Source organism: Gadus macrocephalus, chromosome 15 (genome assembly GCF_031168955.1).
Source record: "Gadus macrocephalus chromosome 15, ASM3116895v1".
NCBI lineage: Eukaryota > Metazoa > Chordata > Actinopteri > Gadiformes > Gadidae > Gadus > Gadus macrocephalus.
The window spans coordinates 8,557,449-8,580,422 of NC_082396.1; the positions used below are offsets into that span (position 1 = coordinate 8,557,449).

The following is a 22,974-nucleotide window of genomic DNA, read 5'->3' on the forward strand; positions in this document are numbered from 1 at the left end:
ACATTTAGTCTATCATTACATTAGCTCATTCCCTTATATGGCATCGATTAGATGGCATATAGATGATATTTAAGCTATATAATAGATTTGGGAGGTAGATTCAATGCAATGCATTGAATGGACTATGAAAAGGAATTGCTCAACTTTGTGACGTCTATAATGCTAATCCCTAATCATTCTTTTGTTGAAGTTGCGACACCCCAATGCTTTTAATACCTATAGCCTATTTGTGTTAGACAAGCCTGACATTGTTTCGGTGAGGTCTAGGTTTCCGGATTATAAAAAAAAAAAATTGTTGACCCCGGGGTGTTGAAAAGTTTAAAAATCATATGACATGGCAAATTTTTAATAGAATAGGAAACATTGAGTATGTTTTTTTGAACAGACACAATTTGGAATACTATTTGCATTAAGGAATAACAACAACAGATTTACTTGGCTTTAAAAAAATGCATCTTAAAACATGAAGAATTTCACTGAAGGAAGACTTTGTAAATGGACTTGATTGTTTGTTTTCTCATGTGGAGCCAACTTCTTTGTACCAGAAGTAACATGTGGTTAGGTATGCTGTGAATTATATTCAAAGCCAAACATGACTTTTTGTTATCTAAAACCATTTGGCCAGGCAATGTTACAAAGCATATGCCCTCATATGGAACCATTAAAACACTTTCCTTATGCCTTTACTTTTGTTTCACTAAATAGGGACAGAATGAAAATAATCAGCAAAACATAATGATGCATAAATCAATCGGAAATGTATTCTTAAAATATGCCTTATAATAAGGAATATACAAATAAAGAGCAATATAAATCTATCAGGCAGACACCTATCACTTATGTTTTGTTTCATTAACATTTGAATACCAAACCAGTGATAGTTACACACGTATTTGTCGCAATCCCATGAGAAGTACAACATATATATAAGTTAACAATAAAACGGTGAAGGCTAACTCAAAATAATCCTTGACCCATTGGTCAATAGAACAAATGAAAAGACTTACTTCATTTGTTTAGATGAGATTAACGGTATGGAATGTTTGAGACCTTGGACATAAAGACTTTGATTGCTCAACAGATTTTGAGAACAGTTTAAAGAGACTGTCGATAAATCTTAAAATAGCTGAGATGTGAGGTGGGGTTTTAGTGAAAGAGAAAACAGGATAGAAAGGAATGTTTATGGACAAAGGGGAGGACAAAAGGCTACTCAATATATTATTTTAAACACACTTAAACACACTGTGCATGTGCTTTTTTAATCACACACAAACACCCACACCCATACCAAACGCGCACACACGCACACACACACACACACACACACACACATGCACAGAAACACACACTCACACACACACACACACACACACACACACACACACACACACACACACACACACACACACATGCACAGAAACACACACTCACACACACACACACGCACAAACACACACAAATCACACACAGCTAAATTAGAGAATAACAAAGGAGAGATACAGTGTTTATAGTTTTTTTCTTATACCTTTAAACTTAATTACTAATTCTTCTGACTTCTGGAATCCTATTTCAGTCGTCGATCTACTCAAACCTATTATTGCCCTGTTACAGTGTGGGAGGTGGCAGCAGAAAGCCTCTGCTGCCACCTCCCACACTATATTAGGTCTATGGCCCTCATTTGAAGCCCTGATCAGTTCACAATTGCTTCAGACCAGAGCCGGCACACTTTTCAGCGCGTTCCAAGTGTTACACTAAACTTTAAATGCGAGGAAATTTAAATGTAGAGGTCTAAAAGTGGCAGGATTATCCATTGCAAAACGCAGCAGCTTTTCTTTGGTCTTTTTTTGGCAAAGTAAAAAAACTGGTCATAATTACAGAGAGTTACAGAAAGCTACTTAGCTCTCTTATTCAGCTGGAACCTAATCAAAAGGCTGCAGTTTTAAGATGTAATTACTGAGTGCTGTAAAATGCTTCTGTGAATAATGGTATTGTATTGTTTTACTATGCTGTTTAGAATGACTTTCATAACATCACATTTACAACGTTTATAATAATTGTGTCTTGAGCTGATTTTATATTGTAGGCCTACTATTCGAATAATTGACTTCATGAATTTTTTTATCATCGTATCGGTTATAATTTAGATAAGATGAGTGGGGTTAATCACCCATTCAGTTCTTCGTGTTGTAAGCATATGAAGGCACAGTGGCCTCAGGAGCCACATACTATGATATAGGGGCCACCTTGTGGCAAACTCAGTCCAGCTGCCAGATTACCATGGCACGGAAAGTAGGGCTCAAATGAACAAGCTACATTTGAGGCAATAAAAAAAAAGCGCGCATCAGAGTGGATTATGACCATTTCGGAAGTTTTTTCCCCCCTGTGGTAATAAATAGGGATGTCTCTGTGTATGTGTAGCCTATCGGATTCTGGGATGCGGAATACGCATCCAAATGAAAAGAACGCCAGTCGTTCCGTTAATCCTCGTCTATCCTTTTTATCTGTGGACTCGAAGCGGTCAGATCACTATGGGACAGCGGAGCGGTGGTACAAAGCCATGCGGGTGATATTCCGGTCGATGAGACAAAACCAAACCGTCTGAGAGACTTCAGTGGGCGCGCGAGGGGGACGCATGTAGGGCAGGTGTGTGTGTGTGGTGTGTGTGTGTGTGTGTGTGTGTATGTTTATGTAACGCGCGCGCCAAAATGTTCCTCTTCCTGGTGCTGGGGCTCCACCTGGCCACAGGTGCGCTTCTCCCCTCGGTGGGCGCGTGTCCGTCCCAGTGCAGCTGTTTTTACCACAACCTGAGTGACGGGTCTAAAGCAAGGTAAGGGTTAATCTATTGAGTTATTTAAGTGTTTTTCTGACACTTTTTGTGCTGATTGTTTGGGGGTCGTTTGACGTGCAGGCCAGTTACACGCAGCATCACACAGATGCTGACATGTCAACGTGCACTCAAAATAATTCAGGGAGTAAAAAGATGAATGTTGTTAAACGCTGGCTTATCTCCCAAAGCCATTTTTAACTTCTGCATTTAAAGGTCATCTAATTTTACTGTATAAAATAATACCTCGCAATAACACAAACCATTCACGTACTATTTTATACAAATCCAAAGGATTAGGGCTGCATGTTGCAATTATTATTATTACAATGGATATGTTGCAAATGCACACAGGCCTACAAACGGCGTTAATTGTCAGTTGTACGTGATCTCTTATGATGATGCGCATCTGAATTGCAAAGTGCGCCTTTCCCCCCCAGGAGCGTCATCTGCAACGACCAGGACATCTCCCTCGTGCCTGTCGGCTTCCCCGCCGACACCTCCAAACTGCGCATCGAGAAAACGGCCATTCAGATCATCCCGGGCGAAGCCTTTAACTACCTCTCCAGCCTGGAGTTCCTGTGGATGTCCTTCAACGCGCTGTCCAGCCTAAGCCCGGACAGCTTCCGCGGCCTGCTCACCCTGGAGGAGCTGCGGCTGGACGGGAACGCGCTCATCGCGTTCCCCTGGGAGACCCTCATGGACATGCCCAGCCTCAGACTGCTGGATTTGCACAACAACCAGCTGAGCTTTCTGCCGGTGGAGGCCAACCTGTACATGAGGAACCTCACCTACCTGGACCTGTCCAGCAACAGCCTGCAGACCCTGCCTGCTGAGCTGCTGGCCTCCTGGCTCTCCGTCAAACCGGCGCAAGGGCCCGAGAGCTCCAAACTAATACTAGGTGATGAAGATAGTACTAAATATTAACGCTTTAATATTTAATTTAGGATCATCAAATCAACGTCTGAATCTCTGACGCGTGTGTGGTTTCATGGGAACCATTTTCTTTTTAACCATTATTCACTTCTTTTTTTTGTCTCCTCAGGTCTCCATGACAACCCTTGGGTGTGCGACTGCCGGATTTACGACTTGGTCCAGTTTCAGAAGTCGCCGACTCTCTCGGTGGCGTTCATAGACACCCGACTGCGATGCTCGGCTCCGGAGAGCGAGTCCGGGATTCTGTTCAGCGACGTGGAGTTGCGCCGGTGCCAGCTCCCTCGCATCCACACCGCGGTGGCGCGCGTCCGGAGCGCAGTGGGGAACAACGTGCTGCTGCGCTGCGGCACCATCGGAGTGCCCATCCCAGACCTCACGTGGCGCAGGGCGGACGGCAAGTTGATCAACGGAACCGGTGAGTCTGAGATTCGTCGTTTTTGCTCTGCGTTAGTTGCACTTTCGTTTCTCTCCTTGAATGGTCACTGTTCCTGCGCTTTGGCTAAATCTTTTTTTTAATATATATATATATATATATATATATATATATATATATATATAACGGATTACACTCATTCATCCAGTTGCTGATGGACGTTCCATTAAATCACCATATTGCACTTTTTTTATTTTATTTTTTTATCATAAAATATAAAAATATAAAAAAATATACAAATAAACATAGCTTCAACAAACGCAATTAAGGTTTAAATAATGTTTTCTTAAAGGGCCCCACATTTGACCACAAGGTGTGAGTGGGATTATCCATTACAAGCCATATTAAAATCGACCCTGCCCTGTGACATAGTGGCATCAAGTGGGCGTGTCCACCTAGTTGAAGGATGGATAGATAAGCCTACCATTTGCTACAGTCCACTGAGAAGACTGTCATTGACCGATTTTTCCACGTCTAGGTAGTAAAACAGGTCTACTTTAACCTCTGAAAGCCAAACTGTGCTTTAATTTGTGTGTATGTGAGTAGACCCACCTCCTACAGCCGCTGTTCTCCTCTCCCTGTACAGTCCAGCAGGAGATCTCCCAGGAGGGCATCACCTGGTCCATCCTCAGCGTGCCGGCCGTGTCCTACCGGGACTCGGGGAAGTACGTCTGCAAGGCCGTCAACTACGCCGGTGAGGCCGAGGCCGTGATCTCCCTCATGGTGTCCAACGGCCCCAAGGCGGACGGCAATCAGACCGGCGCCGACCGCAAACCCAAGGCCAAGAAACCCAACCCGATGGGCAAGGCCGCCTACCAGGAGAAACTGGTGGCCCGGTACGCACTCCCGGCCACCACCACCACCCCCCGCCCTCCGGCCCCGGAGCCCGCCGCCCCGCTGGCCCCCGACCGGGGCGCGGCCGTGGCCGCCGCCGCCGGGCCGTCGGACGGCTCGGACGGCGGTCCACCGGGCGGCGGCCCCGCCACGTCCTCGGCCCAGGACGGCCTGCTGGACCTGGAGAAGACCAACCTCAGCAACCTGGCGGCCAACACCTCGTCCCTGCAGCAGGACCCCGACCGGGTGGTGCGCTCGGTGAAGGTGGTGGGCGACACGGACAACACCATCGCCCTGAACTGGAGGGCGCCCAAGGCCAAGAACACCACGGCCTTCAGCGTGCTGTACGCCGTGTTTGGGGAGCGCGACATGAGGAAGATCAACGTGGGGGCCGGGCAGAACCGGGTCACCATCGAGGGGCTGGTGCCCCGCACCAAGTACATCGCCTGCGTGTGCGTCCGGGGGCTCATCCCCAAGAAGGAGCAGTGCGTGATCTTCTCCACCGACGAGGCGGCGAGCGCCACGGGCACCCAGAAGCTGATCAACGTCATCGTGATCACGGTGGCGTGCATCATCGCCGTGCCGCTCACCGTCATCGTGTGCTGCGGCGCGCTCAAGCGCCGCATCCAGAAGTACTGGGGCAAGAAGTCCAAGGACATCCAGGACTCCTACGTGACTTTCGAGACGCTGTCGCCCGCCACCAAGGCCAAGGGCCAGGAGGGCGAGTACCTGACCCGGCTCAACCCGGAGGAGTCCAACCGGCTGCTGTCCGCCCGCTCCAGCCTGGACTCGGAGGCCACGGCCAAGATCGAGGGCCAGCCCAACGAGTACTTCTGCTGACGTCATGCTCCAGCTTCAGCCCTCCCCGCCGCCGCCGTGCGCCACCTGCCCGGCGCCCACCTGCACCGCCATCCGCCTCCGCCCCATCAGCATCGCCACCCTCAACAGAACCCGCACGCTCACACGCCGCACGCCGCCCCCCCTCCTCCGCCGGACCCCTCGCCCCTGCGGCACCCACCGGGTCCCTCCCATCCCCATCGTCAACAGAACCGAGATGCCCACCGTCGTCCTCCTCCGTCGCGGGACCCTTCGCCTCAGCAGCCCCCTCCCACCCATCCTCATCGTCAACAGGACCGAGACGCACCCCACCAACCTCCTTCCCGGGACCCTTCGCCTCAACAGCGGCACCATCACCCCCAACACTACCTCCCCGCCGCCCCCCGCCATCGTGCGGAGGGCAGCCACCCCCCCACCCGCTCACACACCCCGCAGCCCTGGGATTCCCCTCCGACGCCGGTGGCCCCCCGCTGGGTGATGCCGCCGACGCCTCCGCGCCCGCAGCACGTCAACTTCTGCCGGAGGACGTTCGCACGGTGCACCATCATGGAGATATCGGTTTAGAGGGGGGGACTTTGGAGGATTTCATTCGCTTTACTCACTTCCCTGGTTTAGAGGTGACGCGTGCACAGGTGACATCCAACTCAATAATATAAAGGCTGGAGCTCATGACCACACTGAGTGTCATGAATCTATTCGGAAGCAACTACTGTTTATTTTTTTTAAGTGTACAGCATATTATTTATACAACCAAAGCCTGCTAAAGAAACTCATTAAAAGGATAAAGAATCTGAGAATCTTGGAAATCGTTTATATATTTCCGATCATTTTACGCGCAACCCACAAAGACACCTCCACCAAACTGACCCCACGTGAAAGGGGAACGCGACCGCTGTGGGGAATTCCATTGTTTGTGTACCTGTGTGATGCTGTAAATACACCCCCTGATTATTTACACTTGCATATTCTTTACCTCTGTATATATATACAGTATATATATCCATCAAGTGGTCTCGGAGGAGAAGACACACACACCGAGCGAGGAGTGGTTCAACACATACACAAACACACACCACAGGAAGCAGTGGCAAAGCTGAAGCTGGAGAGATATGAGCAGAAAGGACTGAGCGAGACTCTGTGTAAATAGGTGGCAATGGACAGGCGAGGTTGGACGAGAAACACTCGCGTTTCGTACCATATCTCTGGATACGCTCCCCTGTTTTGTGCCATGCCCCATATAAATATAGATCTATTTATCCCCAAGTATGTTTATTTGAATGGATTGAAATAAACTTTTATATTTAGAGTTGTTGAAGCATTGTGTGGGTTATTATTCATGGTTTCATTCCGTTGTCTGTAGCGTGAAATGAATCAATTGTTGTCTGATCAATGGATTGATGAAGGTAATCTGGGAAGGGCTTACATAAAGATTAAAAACACAGATGTATTGATAATATTGATTATCTTTGGTCTGTTGATCGGTTTTATCCTTATCTAACCGGGCAAGCCAGTGGACTGAGGGCAGGATAGGGATTGGGGACATTGGGGTTCAAACCCAGAACCTGCCAGCTGGTAGTCATCCACATCCGGAAGGTTCTCTGTTTGGAACCCATATGTCCAGAAGTTGCCCTAACTCCCCAACCTGCTCATAAACCTCACCAATACCTCTAATTCATCCTATGGAGTTCTTCATGTGTCCATGGGGAGACTGAAGGCCAAATTCTGCATTCAGTTCCCCCAGCCGGCTTGACTTTAGAACCAAGCCGGATGGTAGGGGAATAAGACCAATCGGGTCAGCCCAGCCGCCAGCGTCAGGTGTTAAGCATGCATCTTGTTCCTGAGAGCTACATCCCTCTAGTGTCTTAGGTAGAACACCAGGGATTAAAGTCTTAATAGGCTTCTCTCGTCTGCAACATTCGACATGCCTTGACCACAAATGTAGCCCGCACATGTCTTTGAAGGGAATTGCATCGGACTATGGACATATTTTGTAGACTACTATTAATAGTTGTGTTGACCGTGAACGTGCAAGTATGTGAGTCTCTGACTCAATGTTTAACAGGGTGCAGTTGCGTGGCAGACCGTAATGGCAGGTAAGAAGTGTTAACCCAGAACGCTAGTATTAAGAGTTGTTTTCACTGCAAATGTTCGCACATTTTGTTGTCATGATTTATTTATTGAAATTACTAAACGCTATTCACATTGAAAAACATCTTATATTGTATTTTATATAGATATTTTTTTATTTTACTATAACTTAATTTTATCCAGAAAATAGTAAGAGTGATTTTCGAGTGTTATTCTATGTATGTCTGTCTTTGAATTCAGTTGAATAGGAAAGATAAGGCAAATAATAGAAGTAGGTGAATTAAAAGAGTAGGCCACTAAAACGGGATTCCCTTCCACCCAGGTCACTTATATGCATGGAGGAGAGTGCCTTCGGAGCCATACCGGATAACATTCCGGTAGACATGATCAAAATCCGCATAGAAAAGTCTCACTTCACCGAAGTCCCCAAGGGAGCCCTCTTAACCGTCCCAAACCTGGAAAACCTGTGGTTGAACTTTAACGACATCACTCTGATCAATTCAAAGGCTTTAGAAGGATTGAGAAACCTGTCCGAGTTACGTCTCCAAGGCAACAGGCTACGATCGGTGCCGTGGACGGCGTTCGAAGACACGCCCGCGCTCAAGATCCTGGACCTGAAGCACAACCAGCTGGACGTGTTGCCCGAACACGCGCTAAAATACCTGCCCGGTCTGACCTACTTAGACCTCTCTTTCAACCAGCTCTCGGTCATCTCGAGGGAAGTCTTCCTAAACTGGCCGCTCTACCAGAGAATACAGAGCACGAGCGGCCAGGAGACCAACCACCAAGGGCCCAACGTCGTGCTGGCGCTGCATGACAACCCGTGGCTCTGCGACTGCCGTCTGGCGGGCTTCGTGGAGTTCGCCAAGTCTCTGGGCCCGCCCATCCTCCTGATGAACTCCTACTTGACCTGCTCGGGTCCGGACGTCAGAGCGGGGAAGTTCTTCCACGAGACGGAGCTGGAGAGGTGTTTGAGGCCCGTGGTCTCCACCCCGTTCACCAACGTCAGCATGCCCCTGGGGGCGAACATCACCCTGCAGTGCATGGCGCGCGGCCGGCCCAAGCCCGCGGTGTGGTGGACATATGGCCTGAAGATAATCAGAGGATTTCGCGGTAAGAGTCTGATGTCGACGCGTCCAATGACACCATAAGCGTCACCGCTATCTCATTATACATTTAAATACACACTTTGGATGCAAAACCTCTTATTTTACCAAGGGGTCGGGGCGCGGCCTTTCCATAAGAGGGGGAAGGACATATCTAGAGATATTAGCCTGCCCGCAATTTAATCACCACTGATTCTCTTAATCTGCAAGTACATCGCTGATGTTGATTAGGAGATGTCGGAGATTACGGTGGTGGAGCGCGTGCCACCTAATACGTGCGTGGTGTTGACCTACTGTAATTAACCAGCGCGTCACTAGGCCTATAGACGTTTAAACCCTCCGCTGTAGAGTTCCCAGCAGAGCCCAGCCTGCTGACCCACTAAAGGGAAATTAAAGATCCTTTCATATACATTTCAATGTATTAACATAGGCGTACATGTCAGATTAGACATTGGAAGACAGCTTGTTTGAGTGTCTGCCGATGTGTGTGTGTGTGTGTAGGTCTGCGTGTGTGTTTATAGGCTAAGTGTCTGTGTGTCCTGTGTGTGTGTGTGTGTGTGTGTGTGTGTGTGTGTGTCACCCATGTCCTTGTTTTTCTGTGCGTCTGTGCACCCCCTTTTCCACAATGTGATTGCTCCAACTTCTTAAACAAAGACCTTCTCTCTCCTCTTCCTCCTCCCAGAATCCCAGGAATGGATCTCCGCCGACATCATCAGAACCAGCCTGGTCATCCCCGCCCTGCACCCCGTGGACCGCGGCCTCTACACCTGCAGCGCCCTCAACTTCCTGGGCAACTCCTCTGTCAGCATCGCCCTGGAGGTGCTCCACTCTCCCTCCTCCTCCTCCTCCGACGCCAAGTCGCCGTCGTCCCCCAACGGCCCCCGGCCCCGCTCCGGCCTCCCCGTGCCCGGCGGCAGCGGCGGCGGCGAGGAGGACAACGTGTACATCGACATCCGCATCGCCAAGCAGACGGTGCGCGGCATCAGCATCGAGTGGTACGCCACGCTGGAGCGGCCCTCGGAGACCTGGTTCACGGTGCACCTGGGCCGCGCCGACGGGGCCCCCGGCGCCCGGGAGGCGGTGCACGTGGGGCCGGGCCTCAACGCCTACGCCGTGTCCGACCTGCTGCCCGCCACCAAGTACGACATCTGCGTCACGCTGCAGAACCGCAGCCCGCGGCCGGGCCAGTGCCTGGTGTTTGTGACGGGCAGTGACGTCACGGAGAAGGAGCAGCGGGAGAAGCTGATCCACATCGTGGTGATCGTGCTGGCCATGGTGCTGGCCGTGCCGGCGGGGATGTACGCGTGCACCACGGACGCCAAGCTGGCCTGCCCCGAGGGCGTGGCGAAGGCCTGGAGGAACAGGCAGCAGAGGGCTGGGGATCGGGGTGGAGGGGGTGGTGGTGGTGGGGGTGGTGGTGGTGGAGGTGGTGGTGGGGGAGGAGGGGGAGCCGGCAGGGAGAGGGAGAGCACGTTTGACAGTCTGCAGGCGGCCAGCGACGAGGGTCTGGTCAACAGGGAGTCCAGCGAAGACCGAAAGGTGAGGAGGAGGTCTGAAGATAGGGGGCTGAAGAACAAAATGGCGGACCACTGCAGACTCACTGCGGAACTGTATTAGAAGATAATAGTGGGTTTAACAAGAGAGGGCGGCTGGATTTGTTTTGGGTTGTTATTTTTATGAATTGAAGTCCCTCATTTTGTATTAAGTCTCCTTTCCTTCTTCCTCTTCCTTCAACACATTGTTAGTCAAGCAATAACTTGCTGTTAAATACATTAAAGCATGTTATAAAATGCTGTCCTTGAGCAGAATACTACAAAATGTTCATACAAAGCATTTTGTATATTTATTATTGATTAAAAGTTTGCCTTTATTTTAATATTTTCTCTTCCTTTGTTCTAGGCCCGGGAGAAACGATGACTGCTATTACTGATTTGAAGATTTATGATTGATATGAAGGTAGAATGTGATGCTGTATTAACCACAGCATCACATTCTGTAATAAGCCCTATTTTGATCGTGTTATATATTAATTGTGCATGCATTGACAGGATTGTAAACAAATTATGCAAGCAATGACTGCGATTTGATTGGCAGTTATGGTCAAATGTTTTTGTCAAAATGTAATAGCAATGCTATTATGCGTTTAAATAAGCTATCGATAGTAAATGCATGTTTTTAAATGTTTTTAAAAATAAAATACAATCTTCCTGTTTTCTTGGCAACAACTTGACAACCATAACTTTCAAAGGCATTTTAAAGTTATATGCAGCAAATATATGCAGAACATGCACCTGTTGCCCATGGCAATGGCATTTCAATGAGTGTGTGTGTGTGTGTGCGTTATTATGAGCACCATAATAATATTCAATCCTGAAAATATCTGCTACTTCCTAGGTTATGCTGATGACCTTATTGTAAGCTGATGGTCTTTGCCTTTGCAAAGGGCTGTTCAAAGTCCACCAGTAAACCCTGACATTTATAGTTGCAGATCGCCACCCGCCCGTATCGGGATTCAGGGAAACAGATGCAGCATGTTGAACCTGGATCACTCCTTCATTCCCTTTAAAGACAGACACTGGACACACAACATTAAGTACACCCAAATGCGTCAGTGCTTAGATGTGTGCATATTAAATGGGCATCGCGGCACACGTGAAATGTGGCTTTGCGTCATCAACCCGGACCATTCTGTCAGGCCCCCGGGCAGATGGCACCGGGGATATGTGTCAGCCAATGGCATTGTTCATTTGACGTAAGTCCACTCAACACTGGCATTTTCCCTCAGCTGCGACCCCTCCCCCCCCCGTTGTCCTCCTCCTCCATCTCATTGGACGACACAACAAGCCCACCAGTGCCCTCTGTTTCTATGCATACATCCCCCCCCCCCCACCCCCCCACCTGTGACGCAAGAAGATCAGTTGGTATCTGTTAGATCCATGCTCCGCAGATAAGGATCAGTTAGGAATACAAGCAACACAAATATGAAGACATTAGATCAGACTCCATGTCTGCCCGTCTATCAGTCTGTTTGGCCAGCCAGAGTCTATCCCTACATCTGATCTGTTACATGTTAGAAAATGTGTTTCTTCAATTGAACGACGTAGTATTGATTTCTGTTCATTGTGATACTGTCAGTAAAAGACAATCATATAACAGGAAGGGCAGACTCCATTTTAACACCACGCTACACTATGGCTCTCATGGCCAGCGCTGAGAGTAAAATATAATATAACAGATATGAACCAATGTTTGCACGATAACACTCATTTGTCATTTGTCCTCAACGTCTGGCATGGGCTTTAATGGCCTGTTCAAATGTGAAATGTCCCAAATATTGGACATAGCTTTCTTTAATTCTGGTGCATAAATGCTCTTTGAAAGTTGATAATCCTGTATGAAATAGCTCCGTAATCCCAGCCCCCACTTCTATGTTATAATGCATGATCTTTTGGACTGCTCCTCATTCTCGTCTCGTTCACGGGTCAAAGCCGCTGGAAACAGTAGAACGTCTGGGTTATGTGCGTGTGTGTGTGTTTGCATGTTCATTTTTGCATGCATCTTCATATATGACATATGCCCTAATATAGGTTTGAACATTGATTGGAACATTGCCTGCCTTGTTAATGAAATGCTAATAATTCAATAATTTCTAGTAAATAATAATTTAAAAGCAGATTCATACACATACAAAATACATACATAATAATAAAATAAGAAATTTCACCTATAAGAATGATAGGATATATAGGCTAGTTCCATTCATAAAATCCCTTTAAAGTCAGTCACATATTGCGTGTCCAAACTATTTCACAAACACAGACTGACAGATGTTCTTTTGGTCTTTAGCCAGAGATGCAATATTGTACAAAAATGAACATGTTGCGTCTTGGATTAGAGTAATCTGCAATTGATTTTACTTTTTATGTAACTTTGGAATGGTGTGCATGTTAAGCGGCAGACTACATAAATATCCACTCAGTGGTTTGGTGTAGCTTTATAATTGGATGTGTGCACGAAACAATTTATGAATGGTAAAACTCTCTTCAACTATGAATTTGGCTTGGAAATGATTTGTATTTGCGGATGCTTTAAATCAGAAGGAAGCATGATTTGGCTTTTATATTTGTGTTCAATGCTTTTCTCAGGACCCATCTCTTACTGTTTTTCTCTTCTTTTTACAGATATATTTGTTAAATATATATTTTTAAATGAATATATTAAAATCAATATTAATGTCTTGTACTTTCTGTTGTGACACCCAATGTCCTGTCTGGAATTAGTAAAGTGCATCTTAATCTTAATCACAGGCACAAAGAAATCCCCAATAATCCCCAAAAATAAAATATATTTTATGTATATATATATATATATATATATATTATAATTCTGATGAGAGGGAAATTGACATCAACAACATGATCTCACAAATGTGACCTTTAAAAAAAGAAGTTTCAAACTTTATTAGTCATGCAGCTGATCTCATGCTTGTTTACAAAGCTCTCTCCTAATTGGCTTCGTTCTTCAAGCTTAAGATCTGGTCAACAACCTCAAGAAGCTAAATAAAGAATGCTTCCCTTGTCTATCAAACCAGACCTGAGGGTAATATCTCAAACCGTGGTCATATGGAAGATTTCATTTTCCTCTTTTTAACCTGTTCCACTCAGATAAAAACGTGTCAAATTTTCAACAGATTGATAATCAAACTTGAAAAAGAAAACACAATGCAATATACAAAATACAATACAAACGACATTGAATAAAAAACCCATGAATGCAGAGAAATATGAATGAAAATGTTTGGTACACTTTGGTATGAAAGTCGGTATGGAATCTATTTCACTTTTTAAAACTATGCAAACAAATCTCAAAATGAGATACAAATAACATAACCGAAACACACTAACTCCTACCAACCCATGCCTCCCCAACACACCCCCTCTCTCACTCACACACACACACACACACACACACACACACACACACACACACACACACACACACACACACACACACACACACACACACACACACACACACACACACACACACACACACACACACACACACAGTGTCCCCCGGTCGCTAGTATTGGTTCTGCAGTCTCTTCTGCTCCAGCCTCATCTTGAGCTCAGACACCAGCGCCTTGTTCATCAGGTCCTCTTTGCTCCTCTGTTTCCTCTTGGCCTTGGCCGCCACCGCCACCCCCCCGGACACGGTGGGCACCGCCCAGTGGTACTGCGAGGCGGGCGGGGGCAGCGCCGGGGCGCACGGGGGCGGCGGATGGGCCAGCGGTAGAGGCCTGAACGACCCCAAACCCACCCAGCCCGCGTCGCCGACCGTCACGTTGTTGTTGTAGTTGATGTTCTCCACCACCTCCACCGTGACCTTCTCCGCCTCCACCCCCTCCTCCTCCCCCCGGGAGACGGAGAACTTGTCCGCCGGGTCGCCCCCGCCCCCCCGCCCCCACCCCCGGCCGAAGGGCCGGGGGAGGGTCCAGGTGGACCAGCCCTGGCTGGGCTTCTGCGGCCGGCGCCTGACCCGGCGGTGGGGCAGCACGCGGTTGGACCTTTTGTTACGCAAGAAGGTGGCGGTGGAGATGGTCACCGTGACTACGACCATCGTGCCAATCACCCCGGCCAGCATGGCCAGGATTTGCAACGGTTTGTCTCTACTCTGCATTAAAAACGTAGACAGAGGCCCACCCCCCAGTTGGGTCTGTGAAAGAGCACAGGGAGAAGACTGATGAATAAAACACACTTTAGTCCGTCCTTTTCTCTGGATCTGTCGCCCACCTGGTCCCCAGTGTACTGCATGGACTCTGATTTGGCTTGGAGGCAATATATACTGCATTAATATTGTACTGTACATTATAAATTAACTGTAATGTACTCTGAAGTGCACATAAGCTAGGGGCGTTGGCCCACAGTTTACATTAGCTCGACTATAAGAGTTGAAGGTATTTAGAAATTCATCCTTTAAAAACCTTCTTATATTTAGACTATATTTCATTCATATTTTTCCAAAACAATACGAGCAATGTCTTTAGTTTCTTATTGCTTTTGAATAACTATCATTATCATTATCAAGACAAGATCAGAAGGGTGAATGGGATGCCAAGTATAGCCGTTGCCCTTGGAGAATAAAATGTTTTTCCAATGATTTTGTGTTGCTAGGAGGAATAACTTTTTGCGTATTCTATTCAGACAATGATTTATCATCTAACTGTCTTCAGGCATGTATTCCATAACTGGATGAATGTCTAATGAGAATGAAAAACATTCATAACTCGATTTTCTAATGTGCTCCTGTACTCTTTTACAGACTCAACTACTCCAAATACAATAAAACAAAAAAAGATATTGAAGAAAAGAAAAAAAGAGTTGCTGGATGATCTCAAAGCCTCCTAATAATCTTTCTGATCTTGCCCTGAGGATGGACTCGTGTCTTTTTAACAGACTTCCAGTATATTAGGGTTGAAATGAAGACAGTCACTGAAATGGCGATGGAGACCAGGGTCAAGCAAATCCCAAACACAGCCCCCGGACGTTTTCTTAGGCCCAAGACATATGAGACAAATCTGGATTTGACCTGCAAACATAATAATGGCATGCGTTTGAAATTGTGCTTTGCTGTATTGTTTTAACTGAAGTTGAGCATCTGCTGGTTCAAACTGCTAATCAGAAGATTGCATACATGGTTGATTTAGTCCTTTATGTAAAACGGTTCATAATAGCTAACTCAAGACTCTTTAATGAAACAGCAGATTTAGTAATTTAGCAGCTGCTTACATCCAAAACTACAAGAGAAACATCAAGCTTGGCTATTTTCAAAAATAAGAGAGTGCAAAATCAATGTGCGTGTTGTGCTAAATCATGTTCTGCAACAACAACTCACTCCCCGCAAAAAAAATCCCTTAAAAGCTGGACCACTGATGTCTTTGTTCCGGTTTCGGGTTCTCTAAAACAGACCAATTACGATTTTTTTCCCGCTTTAAGTCACATGTCCTTAACGAGCAGGTCGAGTTGAGGCCCCTTAATTAAGGATACCTACAGGTGGACTACATCCACGGTCGACCAAGCCCTCGGCCTTCAGGCTGGGAGTCAAACAGGCAAACCCCAAACCTCACACCTGGTTTTCATCGTAATCTATAAACACGTTTAACCACAGCCAAGCCTGCCTCTGAACTTCTGAGGCAGGCTCACAATCGCATTGGATGAGGACTGTCATGTTTTTAATGTTTTTTTTGTTATTCCATTGTATTTTCTCTTCTTTTTACAGATATACTTGTTAAATATATATTTTTAAATGAATATTTTTCAATGAATATTAATCTATTTTACTTTCTGTTGTGACACCCAATGTCCTGTCTGGAATTAGTAAAGCTCTTCTTTATCTTAATCACAGGAACACAAAATCCCCAATAATCCACAAAAATATAATATATTTTATCTATAATTATTTTATCACTATGCTATACCTTATCAACCCATTCCTTTAATTATTTATTTACTTTCTGTATTGCAGTGTTCATATCTGTTGTGCATTTGGATATGTTTTTATTTATATATATTTTTATATGTTCGAATCAGGGCGTCATTGAAAAAGAGAGCCTGCTCTCCGTGGCCTTTCCCTGAATAAATAAAGGTTTAATAATAACAATAGAACTCACGGCTTCGGTGATGTCGATCTTCAGGACGGCGGTGGTGCTGAAGGAGGGCTGGCCCTGGTCGCGGGCCTGCACCACCACGGACCAGATGCACTCCTTCTGCTTGGTGATGTTCTGGACGATGGCCATGGACTTGACGTAGGACTTGAGGACGATCTCCCCCGTGGACGTGTTGATGTCGAAGATGTTGTCGGGGTCCGCCTTCATGATGGAGTACTCAATGACGTTGTTGGGCTCCTCCGCGTCCTCGTCCACGGCCTGAGGGCGGGGGGCAAACGTTTAAGATGTTTCTGACTCTCTGGGCGATGGGCCAACTATGGTCGCTAAATATGGTAACGTCAATCTTTTTGTCTAATTTGACCGTTTTACTCTCAAAGGAGATACATCTGAAAATGGTGGCCAAAAAACATGAATTTCTTTAAAATGGGCCACTTAAAAAGTTGACGCATATAAGTGTGATGTGCTCCGGATATGGACGCTGAGCTAAAATGTCTGAGCATTCACACTGAGAGACTGACATGAACTGAAACGACCAAAACATTGCATCACACTACGTGGCAACGGTTGTGTAACGCCTGTACGCTCGCAAACAGCGTGATTAAACATCTGCAGGAAATGACCTCAGAGTGAGGAGCACCGCCCCTTTAGAAGGCGCCCCACCTGTATCATCACGGGAGCTCCGATCACCATGGTCTTCTCAAGCAGGTTCTGGTTGAAGGCGGGCGAGTGGTCGTTGAGGTCCAGCACGGTGACGAACACCTCCGCCAGGCTGTACTTCCCCTCCGTGTCCTCCGCCTTCACGTAGAAGTTGTACTTGGAGCGCAGCTCCGCGTCCAGGCTGGCCCACGGCTGGGTGTAGATGATGCCCGATCCCGGCTGGATCAGGAACCTGGAGACCGGAGAGGGGGGAGGCTGAGAAGCTGTGGCTTGTGGACGAATTTAGAATATGGTTTCTATGGGCTGTAGGCCATCTTGGTTTTCCAAACGCCAGCGGGTGGGGAGAATCCCCATCCAGCTTCGAAAGCAAGATGGCCGCCACGTGAATAAGGCCTATGGTGGTGGTGTTTATGCTGTGGGTTGGGAGACATTAGTGTGTCGCAGCAGGGGATAAAGTGGGTTGTCTGGGGGCTGAAATAATTACACAATAGAAATATACACATGCTCATATGCTTTGTCTTTTTCTAGTGCATATCACTAGAGAGTAGATTAAGGTTTAGCTCGTCAACTGTGCCATTTTTTAATGTAGAAAATGTTTACAGAATGTTTACAGAAGCTCACATGACGCCAAGTGGTGTGTCAACAACGTCGTTTGATATAGTGTTTATTAAAAATTATTTAAAATATACTGTTTGAAAACTTGAATTGAATTGAATTAATTATGATTGAAAAAAGGACTTGCATCCCTCGTCCTCAATGTCAGCGAGTGGCACTGAAACTTAAAATGAGCTTTGATATGGGTGTTGGGATACGCCACTAGACGCCACCATACCTTTCCCCCTGAGTGACGTGGTGACCCACTGTGGCCGTCACATGGCAGGTTAAGTGGAAGCAAAGAGCACACAGACTATTTTCTCCACCAATCCTATTAGCGTATTAGCGAAGACGAGCTAGCGACAGGAACACATGGGGATAACCAGGCTGAGGCATTGGGAGATAGAGCAAGAACAATCATGTTGCCTGCTTACTCATTGCTGGTTGGACTCATTTAGCTGACATGATTTACATTTCATTACAACACACGTGAGAAAAAGGGACAGAATTGATCCCTAATTATTTCTGCCAGGACTCATCACAAAAAATATATGTGGGTGAAGTAGACAGAACCGGATTTAACATCAGTATAAAGGAGAGGGAAGTAGAATATGTCTACCATGTTGGAGATAGTGTGAGGGAGGCCTAAACACGGATGAAGACAGAGCTGTCTAAAGATTAAGTATGAGGGCGTATGACACAAGGGCATGTGGTTCTCATTCATGGTCCCTCATATATCTTGGTGAAGATCACATCAGTGGCTTACTTCCAAGCACTGTTTTCTGTTGAGGCATTGTTATGGGAGTGTTTGACACTGTATTGTGTGACCAGATTCTGGGTGGGAATTGTGCGACCAGATTCTGGGTGGGAATCGTGTACTTTTCTTTGACAAATTGTTGATATTCAGGGTAACCTAATATAAAAGGGTTAAGGTTTAGCGTTTCACGAAGGACAAACACACCCCGACGTGGATGAGCGATGGAAGATCTGCGCAGTGATAGAAACAAACCGGCATGGAAGAAAGACTGGAAAATGAAAAGAAAGTGAGAGAGAGACTATGATAAAGTCTACATACAATGCATACAATGTACTCACAGGTCAGCTCCAGAGCCATAAATGGAGTATCTAACTTCACCCCATCGACCCGAGTCTGGATCTGTAGCCTGGAGTAGAGGAAGGGAGAGGCAAAACAGAGTTAGCAAGAGAGAGAGCGAGCGAGAAGAGAGAGAGAGAGAGAGAGAGAGAGAGAGAGAGAGAGAGAGAGAGAGAAGAGAGAGAGAGAAGAGAGAGAGAGAGAAAGAGAGAGAGAGAGAGAGAGAGAGAGAGAGAGAGAGAGAGAGAGAGAGAGAGAGAGAGAGAGTTAAAACAAGAGTACAATTCATTCAGAATGTATTTCTTAGGGTTTAGGGGACTCTGAGGCTCAGTCGGCTAAACCACATGTTCTGTGGCTGTGACGTTGAGTTTGACGGCTTACACCGTGCAGCAGGCCAACTCATTTTTCTCTCAATCTATTGGTCTAAATCTGAAAAAAAATAACTTTGATGCCTAAAAAACGTATAATCCTTCCATTAAAAAATAAAGAGATCTGCCATTTTTAATTCCTCAGCTGACGTGAATGAACGGTGGGGAGTAGGGGAGCCGAACGCTGCCATGGAATTAGTCTTACACCGAACGGGTCTTTGGGTGGGCCGTCGGGGGGAGAGAGAGTTAGGGGGGTCGGCTAAAAAAAGAATTGGACTCAATGTCGCATGAAACGTCATCATTATCATCCCCAACATCCTCGTCAACGTCGTCATCATCGCGTTAGAAGCTAATCTCTCAGTGCAGGACTGTCTGGCAGTGGCCTATCTGTCTGTGTGCTCAAGGTCACTGGCTGGCTGCGCTTTTACATTTCTATCTGATTGAAATTGCCTGAGATCGCAGCGATGAGCCTCTGCAGCGTTCAAGCATGGGCAGGGTTTAGCAGTGATCCACCCCTCCCCTCCTGTTGCTTGGTAGCTTCTACTAAAGGTTGACTCACTGTGCTGACGGGAAACTGGGACTCCGGTGGTCTATTTGACGTGGGCTACCCGTCTGTTAACTTTGTGTTAAGGTGGATTTTAAGCCATGTAGAACCATAACAAAATGAGCTTGATATCAGGGATGTTATATTCATAAAGAATATGTCGCTGTGATTTGGAAATCAACCAATGAAATGTCCCGTATGGCTTTCAGAATGCAGTAATAATCGACCAGAATAGAACAGCACAGTTTTTTTTTTTGCGGCTAAGCATTAGCAAAAACAAAAAGCCGGGTATTTTGTATTACACAACAAAAATGAAAGTGATAGCCATCTGGCAGCTTCTCTCCTCTCTCGTCTCTTACGCAAACCGCCCAAAAACATCCTCAATCGGGGAATTAACCTATTTTTTTTGTTGTATCTTTACATATTTAGCATTCTGTTTTGGCTGCGTCTTCAACATTGAGAGGGGCATTTTTTCTTTATAGCCAGGTCAGATGAACGCTCTCTTACAGTCACTGAGACGACGTTGGAGCCTCCGGGGGAGTTCTCGGGGATCCTGGCTATGTAGTAGTCGGAGGAGAACTTGGGAGCGTTGTCGTTGGTGTCCAGCAGGTGGATGATGATGTCGGCTGTGGCGCTGAACCTCTCCGGTGTGTCGATCTCCACTGCCAGAAGCTGAGACCACGACAACGTGTTAGCAACGTCACTTTGGTATTACCGTTTAGACACCTTCATCATAAGCGACTTACAGTGAATTGTTTGGGATAATTGTGAATATTGAGCAGGTAGAGGCTTAAAATGTACTAGTTGTGAACCCGGAATGGTTCAAATTGGGGTCAAACTGCTTTACATTACACTCCAATACACTTATCCTGCCTCCCGAGTGCCATCATGTTTGGAGTTCAGATTCTGACCTTGTAGGTGAGGAACTGGTATTTCTCATAGTCCATGGAGGAAGAGTCGTCCACCAGTATGGTCACCTGGGCCTCGTTGAGCACCGTCTGTGGGACGACTCTCAGCATTCTCCCCGGACCAATCAGCCGCAGGTTGAATTTAGCATTAGCCCCCTGCAAGCACGCACCATAGACACAGTAGTTAGTATTCTCAGCTAATACACAACAGTTATCATTGGCAAAACAACAACATCAACAGCCAACTTTCATGGCTAATACACGATGTTAAGCATTGACTAAAAATCAACAACATTTGAAGCTACAATTTCCACGAAATGGATATGCTAAAATTAGAAAGAGCTCGGCCAACCCATGATAATTCAAACATGAGCTTATGTAATCAACATTTGTTATAATAACAGTGTGAGTGAAAGAGACGGCGATAATCCCTGTAGTGTTGTCCATTCAATCAAAATAAAAGCTGTGTCTGTCTTTATTGTATTATCCATTAGACGGAAACCAATAGCCTACTTTTCCCTATCCCATTTTTATTAATGTCTGAGCACAGTATTGGAGGTTATGTTTGAGTGGCAGTAGGGTCATAAAGTTACACTTGCATCCGCGCATAAATGAGTACATTATTTTTACTTGTTTTAGTCTTACTTTTATAATGTAGGTGTTTCACTTAGGAATATGTCAATGACTATTGTAGAGAAGAATGAGCTTTGCTCAAATTTATGTTAGGCTCATGAGCATAATATCACAAACCCCCAACCTATTTCAATCCACTACTATAGTCACAAATTCAATACAGTGTGTCAAAATTATATTCCATTTATGGCCAAATATATGCTACCTCCAATTGTAGTCAAGTAAAGCAGCATCGAGCATCTCTCTATCTGCAATATATCGAGCCATAACTAATATGCTATGCTTTTATGTTATGCTTAAATGCTATGCTAACAGTATGCCATGTTAACAGACTATTAACAGCTAACACTGTGAGCTACATCTCCACCTGATCCGAGTCGTTGACGGTGATCCTCAGGCCCCTGAGGATCTCTCCCTCGGGGGGGTGTTCGTTCATGGTCAGCTGGAAGGTGTTCTGGGGGCCGTGCTCCCCGTAGAAGGTGGGCGGGTTGTTGTTCAGGTCCACCACGCGGATCACCACCGGGGTCGTCCCGTAATCCAGCAGTTTGCCATTCTCACCCACCTCTGAGGCCTATAGGGCACGCGCACAAACAACAACACACAAACATTTACATCACTGTTTTGTATTGTCCTACATTGGTGTTGTCCTGCATTTGTAATTTTTTGCATTGCTTCGGAGGTTGATAAAATGCGGTTACATAGTCTTTATTTATGTCCTCTTACCCGAACAATTATGTTAAAGATCTCTCTCTTCAGATTGCCGGGCTGAGTGAGCAGCGTGATGCGGCCGTTTGTCTTGTTGATGCCAAACACACCGTCGTCTCCTGCAGAGACGAACAGCACACAAACCACAGGTCTGTCACAGCAGGCTCAGCCTTAAAAAAATCACTGGCCTAATCAAAGTCACTTCAACCAGTGCAATTTACTCACTATTCGATGCTTTCACCGATAGCGACTTACAGTGATTTCCGATACATTAATGAGCGTGTAGAAGTTAGAAAACATACACAACAATGCCTACAGTTGGGATGAGTACATGTCTAGATAGGGTAAATGAAGTACCCCCGGACAAAACCAATTGCCCCCTCAGGGGTTGTCAGACTGCAAGAGTAACTAGTATTTCAATAAACAGATCCATTTATCCAAAGTGAATACAGTGACTTCAGATACATGTTAATGAGCTGGTAGGCCTTCGGCATCTTGCTCAAGGTCACCTGACCATCGGAGCTGGCAGGGGGAGGTTCTTACCGTCGTCCATGGAGTAAACGATAGGGTTTGGGTTCCCTGCATCGCCGTCTTTGGCCAAAACCCTGTAGACCTCAGAGCCCTGAGGAAACATGTCTTCCTTTGTCAGTTCTTTTGGTCATTTCTGGTCAGTTTGTGTTAAAATATCCAAGAAACACATTCCTTACTCTCTATAGTACATAACATCACTATACCATTTTAGAAAGTG

At 46.2% G+C, this 22,974-nt stretch overlaps 3 protein-coding genes across 3 annotated transcripts in view; 2 read left to right on the forward strand and 1 right to left on the reverse strand.

Moving 5' to 3' along the window:
- Nucleotides 1–1,659: 1,659 nt before the first annotated feature.
- lrit1a (leucine-rich repeat, immunoglobulin-like and transmembrane domains 1a) lies at nucleotides 1,660–7,170 on the forward strand. The gene is made up of 4 exons (XM_060073752.1): nucleotides 1,660–2,827; nucleotides 3,265–3,725; nucleotides 3,870–4,175; nucleotides 4,780–7,170. The coding sequence occupies exons 1-4, from the start codon at nucleotides 2,706–2,708 to the stop codon at nucleotides 5,865–5,867; spliced, it is 1,977 nt and encodes a 658-aa protein (XP_059929735.1). The 5' UTR covers nucleotides 1,660–2,705; the 3' UTR covers nucleotides 5,868–7,170.
- A 507-nt stretch (nucleotides 7,171–7,677) lies between these two features.
- lrit2 (leucine-rich repeat, immunoglobulin-like and transmembrane domains 2) lies at nucleotides 7,678–12,211 on the forward strand. Its single transcript, XM_060073781.1, has 4 exons — nucleotides 7,678–7,957; nucleotides 8,275–9,065; nucleotides 9,741–10,445; nucleotides 10,509–12,211. The coding sequence occupies exons 1-4, from the start codon at nucleotides 7,842–7,844 to the stop codon at nucleotides 10,673–10,675; spliced, it is 1,779 nt and encodes a 592-aa protein (XP_059929764.1). The 5' UTR covers nucleotides 7,678–7,841; the 3' UTR covers nucleotides 10,676–12,211.
- Nucleotides 12,212–15,091: 2,880 nt separating this feature from the next.
- Nucleotides 15,092–22,974, reverse strand: part of cdhr1a (cadherin-related family member 1a) — a 12,666-nt gene continuing 4,783 nt past the window's right edge. The window contains exons 9-17 of the mRNA XM_060073748.1: nucleotides 22,770–22,848; nucleotides 22,245–22,345; nucleotides 21,889–22,092; nucleotides 20,892–21,044; nucleotides 20,488–20,652; nucleotides 19,071–19,138; nucleotides 17,385–17,613; nucleotides 16,728–16,982; nucleotides 15,092–15,646 (exon numbers count right to left, since the gene is read on the reverse strand). Of these exons, the coding sequence (XP_059929731.1) occupies nucleotides 15,452–15,646; nucleotides 16,728–16,982; nucleotides 17,385–17,613; nucleotides 19,071–19,138; nucleotides 20,488–20,652; nucleotides 20,892–21,044; nucleotides 21,889–22,092; nucleotides 22,245–22,345; nucleotides 22,770–22,848 (1,449 nt within the window). The 3' untranslated portion in view covers nucleotides 15,092–15,451. The remainder of the gene's footprint in view (nucleotides 15,647–16,727; nucleotides 16,983–17,384; nucleotides 17,614–19,070; nucleotides 19,139–20,487; nucleotides 20,653–20,891; nucleotides 21,045–21,888; nucleotides 22,093–22,244; nucleotides 22,346–22,769; nucleotides 22,849–22,974) is intronic.

What these genes read in the sequence shown, in the direction of transcription:
- lrit2 (XM_060073781.1), top strand. Translation starts at nt 7,842, where the DNA reads ATGGACATATTTTGTAGACTACTATTAATAGTTGTGTTGACCGTGAAC. An exon ending in GATAATCAGAGGATTTCGCG is followed by an intron (nt 9,066 to 9,740) that starts GTAAGAGTCTGA and finishes TCCTCCTCCCAG; the next exon opens with AATCCCAGGAATGGATCTCC. An exon ending in GCAGAGGGCTGGGGATCGGG is followed by an intron (nt 10,446 to 10,508) that starts GTGGAGGGGGTG and finishes GAGGAGGGGGAG; the next exon opens with CCGGCAGGGAGAGGGAGAGC.
- lrit1a (XM_060073752.1), top strand. Translation starts at nt 2,706, where the DNA reads ATGTTCCTCTTCCTGGTGCTGGGGCTCCACCTGGCCACAGGTGCGCTT. An exon ending in AGTGACGGGTCTAAAGCAAG is followed by an intron (nt 2,828 to 3,264) that starts GTAAGGGTTAAT and finishes TTTCCCCCCCAG; the next exon opens with GAGCGTCATCTGCAACGACC. An exon ending in GAGCTCCAAACTAATACTAG is followed by an intron (nt 3,726 to 3,869) that starts GTGATGAAGATA and finishes TTGTCTCCTCAG; the next exon opens with GTCTCCATGACAACCCTTGG.